Genomic DNA, 8817 nt, shown 5'->3' with positions numbered 1-8817 from the left:
TTTGAGTTTTTTAAAATGGTTTTTTTTTTTTTCTTTCCCTTTTTTTTTTTTTTTTTTTTTTTTTTTTTACAAGTGAGTTTAAAAAAAAAATCCAAGGAACCCTTCCAGTGATGGTGTTTTTATTCAGTCTTTTTCTCAGTTTGGAAATATGAACACCAACCTTGAATGAGAAAAGGAGTATGAACTGCTGTAGATGTATTTTTGGGGTTCTTTTGACTCCTGGATGAGTCGTCAGTGCGCTCTTAGAGTAATTTTGATAGCCTAAGCAGTCACGGAGAGGTTCACAGCTGTTCCACGTTTTCTCAGTTTGTAAATGGATGCCTCAGTTGGTGTTTTGTTGGAGTCCCAAAGCCTTAGCAGTGGAATTGTCAACCCTTCCCAAACTGATAGATGTTAACTTTTCGGATGTGATCTTGAGTTTCTTTTAAATCAGGATAATGTGCTGGCTGTACTTATAAGTTCCGGCGTGGTTTGTGAATTAAGCTCAACAATTTTAGAAAAACATTAAATTAATTGCAATTCATTATTGAACAAGGGCAGACCAGATCAGTTTGAATAGATGTTTTCCTTCATAGATAAAACCATCATTTGCAAACGTTTGTGCTTACTCTGGTTATCTTCGTCTGAAAATCAAAGGCATAAATATGTGCTACAGCTGGAAAACTGACGTCTTATCAGTCGGTAAGTCACGCATTAAAGCTAAGCTCAGTTTGATATATGCCGTGCTTTTATTTCAGAATCAGCTACTGTGTTTTATTATTTGATAAAGTCCATTTCGCATTTCAGTTAGAAAAATCACTAGAACAAAAGCTAGCGAAAATTACTGTTTGGGTGGAGTCTTCCTTCTGCTTGTCTAAGGAAAAACATTAAAATGGAAATGGCATATATCTGCATACGTGGGTAGATTACTCCTTGACAACACTGTTATATTATACCTGGGAGGAAAGACTGCAAAAGCAATCAGCACATCGCAAGGTGCTGATGAATCCCCATATTGTCTCTTACTGCACCTGTCAGGTTCAAACTGGATTTGGACGAACTGGAAGCCACTTCTGGGGTTTCCAAGGACATGATGTCATCCCTGACATGGTTACAATGGCAAAGGGCATCGGTAATGGATTCCCTATGGGAGCTGTTGTTACAACACCAGGTGAAAATATACATTTATCATTTATCAACATCAAGGGATCATATTAAATAATCTTTTTTTTTTTTTTTTTACATCATGAGGATTCACAGGTTCTGTTTGTCGCCTGAGAGTAAATTTATTTAGTTTAAACACTCATAGATTTATTTCTATATACACACAGTCAAAATAACTGCAGCAGTTTTGATTCTCTTTAGCAGTTCAATTTGACATAAAGAGCAGAAATCATGCTTTATTTCTGGCAGCAAAATACACTTTACACTTCCAATTTGTTACTTGCAACTTTGGTAAGTCTATAATCTGCAGATGGAAGACAAATTGTTGTGAATGATGAAGATTATGCTGTCACAGAACTTGAGTTATAAAGAGAAGAACATAGAGCCATTAAAGATGTTCGATATCATCCTTATTAATGGAGCATTATTAGCAACCTGCCAGACTTATTGACTTCAATGATCTCTCACAAAAAAAAAAATATATATATATATATATATATATATATATATATATATATATATATATATATATATATATATATATATATATTAAATTAAATCAGGGCTGGAGAAGTAAGCTGTTTTGACCCTCACCTCAGTGGTTCATTGATTTCACTCTCCACCTTTTCATCTATGCAGCCTTGTTTGCTGATTGCCATCAGGATTTACTTCACACTTCCAAACAAGCAGGTCTTATTTCTGGAAGAAGCACCTCACATGTTGCTTCTTGTTGTTGTGATAACCAGTTTCCATGGCACCTGTTTAATAATCAAACTTCTGCTTACTTAAAGACCTTCCAGCTGTTTCAAGATATCTGATTTTTTCCAAGAAACAAATGGAACAGGAACAAAAGCCAACATGAAAAAAGTGTTTGTTTTTTTTTAAAAAAACTTTTCACATAGTGTGCTGAATGCTTGACATCAAGTAGAACCTGAAGTGGCTAAAGGTGTGAGCTTGTTGATTTATGTTTTATTTCCCTCCAGAAATCGCTGCTTCTTTTGCCAAGGGGGTGCATTTTAACACCTTTGGTGGAAATCCTGTGGCCTGTGCCGTTGCCTCAGCGGTGCTTGATGTGAGTAATTTCTTGTCAACGAGATTGACTTGGAAAGACGGTATCTTCAAATTCTCTGGAGCACGCAGCTCTCTCTGATTCCTGGTTGCTTTTTTTTTTTTTTTTTTTTAACAGACAATCATAGAGGACGGCACACAGAAGAACAGTCTTGATGTGGGCACCTATCTAATGACAGAGTTGGCAAAACTGCGAGACAAGTATGAAATCATTGGCGACGTCCGTGGAAAAGGGCTGCAGATCGGTGTGGAAATGGTCAAAGACAAGGTACTGAGTGTGTGACAGAAGAGACTCTCTCCTCATCTCCCCTGTTTGTATAACGTGCATTTTTTGCACAATGCATCCTGGGGGCAGGGTTCAGCTGTGTCCCAGCTGGCTGCAACGTTTGCCGTCTGCATTTGTGAACTGACCAAACCAATCTGCAGCGAATGTTCTCTAACAGTAGCTCTTCTCATTAGGAAACATTTTGGTTATAACAGTTTGTTGCTATTTTCATTTTTAAACCTGTTGCTGCAGACAAGACGGCTAAAACTCTGAAAACTTCCAGAGAGTTGACTCTGTGATGGCGGTACGTTTACGTTCATGTCTATTAGCAGGACACATTTCAACTTCCTGGCTGATGTCTTGAGATGTTGCTTTTGATTTTCCACATTATATTTTGCCCTCCGTCCTTCCCATCACCCTAATCTGCAACTATCTTCACAGATTTTCTGTCATGTTCAAGTGAGGACTCTGACCTCTAAAAATATGCATATTACTTTCAGTTAGAGAATTATGTTGGTAAAAATTGAAATAAAGCTTTAAACCTAAATTTCCAGGGGTAGGAATCATTTTGGGCTGATCTGTAGCTGTCTGAGGACTACTTCTTCTATTCAAAGCTTTCTTCTCGTCCATTTGCAGACCAGCAGAGATCCACTGCCTCCTGAGGACTTCGCCGAGATCTTTGAGGATGTTAAAGATATGGGAGTCCTCATAGGCAAAGGAGGAGTTTACGGACAGGTAACGTGAATCCTGCTCACATAAAAATGAAGTAAATTACATGGAATACATGCTAAAGATCAAGGCTTACCATCCCTTAATTTATTGATTTAGTCACACTGATATAAATGATTAATTTCATATTAGCTTTTCAGACTTACTTTACAGCAGGCCGATTTTTATATGCCTTGATATCAGACATGTCCAGAAAAGTTTGAAATATTAAGTTTTATTGAGTTTTAAAATAATATATATATATATATATATATATATGTGTTCCAATCTATTTCAATGCATTTATAATCAAAGCAAATGTCAAAAGAAAAGAGATTAGTGAAACAAGAAAAGTCTGATAAATCAAAAATTGCCATTTAAAAAGAAGACAAACCCTTCTTTTATTATTTATATGTCATCTGTTTCTTTCCTCTTCCCTTAATGCTCTCCCAAAGATGTAAGTGAGGTTAGTCATGATGTATAACATGAAGAGGCTTTGCTATTTTCTAAAAAAAAAAAAAAAGTTGGTTGGAGAAATCAAATGGAGGACGGGGGAGTAGTTACGAATAGGTGTTTCATTATTGATCGGGAACTTGTTAAACTGAAGTACGGAGGGAAAAGCTCAGGGGGAACCTGGGACAAAGCAAAAAAAGCAGACAATTCAAGCAAAGGATGAGGGAAAAACCTGCATGAGGAAGAGTGAGTATTGGAAAACTTCACAGATCAGTTAAATTACAGAATACATGGGAGCTGTGACAGGGGAGGGGACAGGAGATGCTGAAAGAAGCTAATTAATAAACAGAATGAATACACAGAGCACTGGGAAAACGAGCGTAATAATAACCAAAAAAGATTAAACACTTCCTTGCCTAAAAAAAGAAGTAACCACCTGAATTTAACTGAGCAAATAGGCACCAGCTTCCTGTTGGACAGTTACTGCTTGAACGACTTGTCTTCCAGCTGGCAACAAGTTTTTTGACCCCTGCTGATGAAACGAGCAGCTTCTCATTTCTTAAACTACCACATGGAAAGACACGTCCTGCGGTTGTGGAAAAGACGCTAACATTTTCACATTTAAAATGTGAAAATTTAAAGCAACATTGGAAAGAAATAAATATTGTGACATTGCAGATGCTTATTAAAACAATGCCAAAGAAAATGTATGCTGTATCAAAACCAAAGGCGATCCAATGTAATATTAGCATATGAGCTTTTTTTCTTCTTCTTTTTTTTTTTTTGGCCGGGCAGTCTAAACGGGCACCCCTAGTTGTTATACAAATGCAAAAAACTTAATTGCCAACACATATTATCTTTTCACAGTTTAACAAGCCTTAATCTATTTGGTATGTATTTAGAGGACAAAATGTAAGTGACTCTATACACAAACAAGGAACATTTCACAACCCCGAATGAGACTGAATCCAGGAACCAACAAAACGTTGCCAAATAAACTCTTAAACATGATGTAAAAGCTACATGTTCAATGAGAGACAGATCCCCAAACTAAATCCAGAACTGAGGTCTGCAGAAGAAAACTTAAGTAAAACTCAAAACAGAATTTCAATCAATACGCAGAAATTCAAAAGAAAGACAAAGCTCAAATTGATCCCAAAAACACAAAACCAAAGTGTAATAAGATGAAGGACAAACTGAGAAGGAGAAACATTGCATTCACCATGTTTTATTTTCTCAGAACCAGAAGAACTGCCTTTGAATCACTACTTCAGTCAGAGCACTGCATCGCTTCCCATTATCTGCCTGTAATTGTCTGTACTCTTGCACAGGTACGAATACTTGTTGTATTTACTTATGTATTTGTTGTTGTTCTGTTGAAGATCTTCCGCATCAAACCCCCCATGTGCATCACGAAGGAAGATGCAGATTTCTTCCTGGCGGTTTTTAACAAATCCGTCCACAACTACATGGAGAAAAGATGAAAGCTCAATAGAAGGTCAGATGACTCAGAGGCGAGCCTGGAACCACAGAGATATACTAAAAAGTGGATAACGTTTTCATCTTTAATAATGGTTAAAATATTACTCTCTGGTACCTTTAATTTTTTAAAACGGGAACATTTTAAAAGCTACTGTTTAATTGCAAGCTCTTAACACACTAATTGTTCTGTACTAAATATATAAATATATTTTTCACTGTCTATCACCTACATTCTGCTTCCATACTAAATGTCAAAAAAATTAATTTAGAATAAAGAGAATCTGGCTTTAAATCAGATTAGTTTACAGTTTTTTTTGTCTTAACATTTTTCATATGTGATCAATTCATCTTCTGTACATAACACAATGTATCTTTGCATTATTAATAAATGAGATTTTATTCAAATAATCTATGATTGGTGCAAAAAAATTGTATTTTGGTTGCGTCAAGAATACAATTCAAAAATTGTGGGAGCAGACGGTTTTTAATTAGATTGTCAAAATGGAATCTGATTAAACCTGATTCTTGTGGGAAAACTTGTTTTAGTGTCTGATTACTTATACCGGACATCTTTTGGAGCATTTAAAGTATTACTTAAAAGATATGCAGTTTGTGCATCAAGTCAATAAGGTACATTGGAGAAGGACAAATTTAACAGTGACCTCATAACACTGGGAAAAAAGGGGGTGTTATTGTAAAATTCTTTCACAAAATGGCGGCTGTGAAAATGATTCAAGGCCAGAATAATCCTTGTCACTCGTTTTTATTTTTATTTCAAGTTTTGTTTCATAATAACCATTTGAAAAGTAATACCTGTTCTGTGATGTGTATATTATAGAAAACCCTACGAAAATCAATTTTAATTTCAGGCCTTAAGGTAAGAAAAAAGGGAAAAGATACCATTGAACATGGATAATAAAAATAAAAAAACCCACCTGTGAATAGTGTACTATTGATTCATATGTATTCAGCTTCCAACTAAATAGCATCATACTTATGTTTTGAAGTGTTTATCAGTCCTGAATATCTGTCTTTTTAAAAATAACAATGCAAACGGAATAATGAAGTTTTTCCTCAGAAGACATAAATTCATCTTTATGTCTTCTGAGATAAAGGAGATAAATTCATATCTCTCCTGAGATATGAATCTTAATCTATCTCATTACCTTAAGATAGATTAAGGTAATGAAAGAAGTGTCACACGACACATTAACAAAGGACGATAGTAATATTTCTTATCATACATCAGGTCCAATCGGAACTGGATTGAAAAATGTGTGAAAGTTGTTTGATTATATTTGTATGTGTACATCATACATACAACAATAGTCATACATTTACCCATGTGATGCACTTGTGTACAAACTGATTGGTGAGACAAGTGATGGTGACAGTCTGAAGCTACTGATGAGTGTCACACAGTTGAAGGAGAACAGCTGAATTTGCTGACGTCAAATTAAAAACTCGCAAGTTTTTAATTTGACTTAGATTTTGTAATTGTGCACTGCGTAATGTCTGTTTTGTAAAATCCCAATTAAAGTTGATTTTTTTTTTTGTATACTTCACTATTTGTTTATGAATTGAACTTACAACCTGACAATTTCAGTGGGGAAGAGAATTTGCAAATATGTGAAAATATTACTACAGTACATTAAATGTCTTTATTATGAGACAGCAGATGGTGTGTGCATATTCCTGTTGTTGGACAATGTAAAGTCAATGGAGGTAAATCCTTCATCTGTTTTCCATCAGATTAAAAGCCAATCAGATCATTTCAAATGCCACCAAAACAGAGCGACAAACACACCTTAATATTATACTCCAGGTGCGTGCCGTTCTGCAATGCCTTCCTGGAAGAACGTTTTCTTTTTTGTTTTGTTTCTTCGTGGCAAACAGACGAGATCAAATTCACCTACAAAACAGTCACTTATCATATTATTTCAATGGAACATCACACAGAGGCAGCGTTTCGAACACAAGACCTTCCACAGATGTGCCTGTGCAGCTTCACACCAGGCAAAAAACAGGGCAAAGGGAGACAAATTATTGTGTTTAAGTGCATCTTAGAAGGCCTCTTTAATGGCTGATAAATCTCTAGAAGAAATACAGAAGATGAATTATTAATGACAGAGCTCCAGTTTCGTATCTCAATAAATTTAATAACAGGGATTAAGATAGTCTGCACTTCATACAACTCAAATTAGCTTTATTAATGTTGCACTTTTCGAACGCAAGGAACCCAAATTGCTTGACGGGCAGAGTAGTGGTGGGATACACCACTTAACATTCGGTGCATTAAAAATGGATTTTCATAAAATTGTGAAAAGTAAGTGATTAAATCACAGATTTACACCAAAGTTGTAGCAAACATATACTCTAACTGAGCAAAAAGTTAGGACACCCTGCTCCCTGCAAGTCTTACCCATCGTGAGTGAGATACAGCTGTAATTTCTTCCTTACCTCAAATTGCATTTTTTAAAAAGATGTTTAAAAGGTTTTTGTTCTTATTTTTCATTTATTTGAGTATATTACTAGATCTATTTAGAATGAAAGTTTATCTGACAAAACCAGGTGTTTAAATACGCCAGAATAGCACAAACAGGGTGTTCTTTCACATGACCTCACGTGTAAAAGACAAACACAAATTGCAAACAGTAATGAAATCTCCACCTGTCCATATGCTCCCTTCTCTTTTGGTTTAACTTGCAAGATTTATAGAGTTTCTATGGAGCTCTTGTACAGAGTGAAGTAAACTTTTAAAAAGTCATTTACTTCAAACCTAAAATGCACCAACAGAGAATAAATTACATACAGAGAATAAACCATGTTAAGGCTTAAACAGTGGATCTTTGAAGATCTGAAGTTTCCCTGATAGTTTGTGTTAAATATATTGAACTTATAAAACCAAATGACCGGATGCGGCTCGAGAAAGGCGAGAGAACAGAATATGACAGTGTCTAGTAATGACTAACACAGAAATCAGGGGTATCTCATTTTCATTTTTGGCCATGTCAAACTCATGAATGTCCTCCACAGGCCCAGCGGTGAACAAAAGTATTGATAAAACCCACAGAAATTCTTTAAATATTAATAAATAACTGCCTCTGCATTCAATAAGTATGCCTTAAAATGAATTAATATGAAACATCTCTTCACGCTGATGTAATTTCATAGTATACAGATAAAAACTGCTTTGATTTAGTTGATAAAATAGTATTTAAGCACACAGCTGTTACTTTGAAGGCTCTTCTGAGCCAGATTTGACTCCCAGGCCTTGAGTTTGACACATGAAGTAAATGGAATATAAATAAATATATTCCATTTTTGGAATATATTTTTATCATATAAATGCAATATGATAAAAATTTAGAAAAGAAACTTAAGAGTAGTGTCGGTATAAAAAGTTAAGAAAACATTACAGTTATGAAAAACAGCAGATGCAGATACTGGTACATGTACAAGTCTAATTATACGTTTTGCAAAAATGTGGAAAGCTGTGCAGCGAACAGCAGTGATTTTGCAGAGGAGCTATTCTATAACAGCGTTCTGCATGGAGTGGGAGAAAGAAAGCATAATTAGTGTGATATTTTTGAGGTCTTACTGGAAGAGCTGCATGTTCTGAACATTTTTCTACAGAGCTCTGCAAATTGTAAGAAGTCATCTAAATCTCACTGGCACAAACCTCTTTTTCACCTTTT

At 35.3% G+C, this 8817-nt stretch overlaps 1 protein-coding gene across 1 annotated transcript in view; it reads left to right on the top strand.

Annotated features, from left to right (window-relative positions):
* The window catches only part of agxt2 (alanine--glyoxylate aminotransferase 2), a 15861-nt gene extending 10435 nt beyond the window's left edge, over positions 1–5426 (top strand). The window contains exons 10-14 of the mRNA XM_015040543.1: positions 1018–1150; positions 2127–2215; positions 2330–2479; positions 3113–3211; positions 5020–5426. Coding sequence (XP_014896029.1) covers positions 1018–1150; positions 2127–2215; positions 2330–2479; positions 3113–3211; positions 5020–5121 — 573 coding nt within the window. The 3' untranslated portion in view covers positions 5122–5426. The remainder of the gene's footprint in view (positions 1–1017; positions 1151–2126; positions 2216–2329; positions 2480–3112; positions 3212–5019) is intronic.
* Positions 5427–8817: the final 3391 nt, after the last annotated feature.

The sequence above is a fragment of the Poecilia latipinna genome, unplaced genomic scaffold (assembly GCF_001443285.1).
Source record: "Poecilia latipinna isolate Pla-1442-1.1 unplaced genomic scaffold, P_latipinna-1.0 Scaffold515, whole genome shotgun sequence".
NCBI classification, from domain to species: domain Eukaryota; kingdom Metazoa; phylum Chordata; class Actinopteri; order Cyprinodontiformes; family Poeciliidae; genus Poecilia; species Poecilia latipinna.
This window is presented reverse-complemented; position numbering and strand designations above follow the sequence as displayed.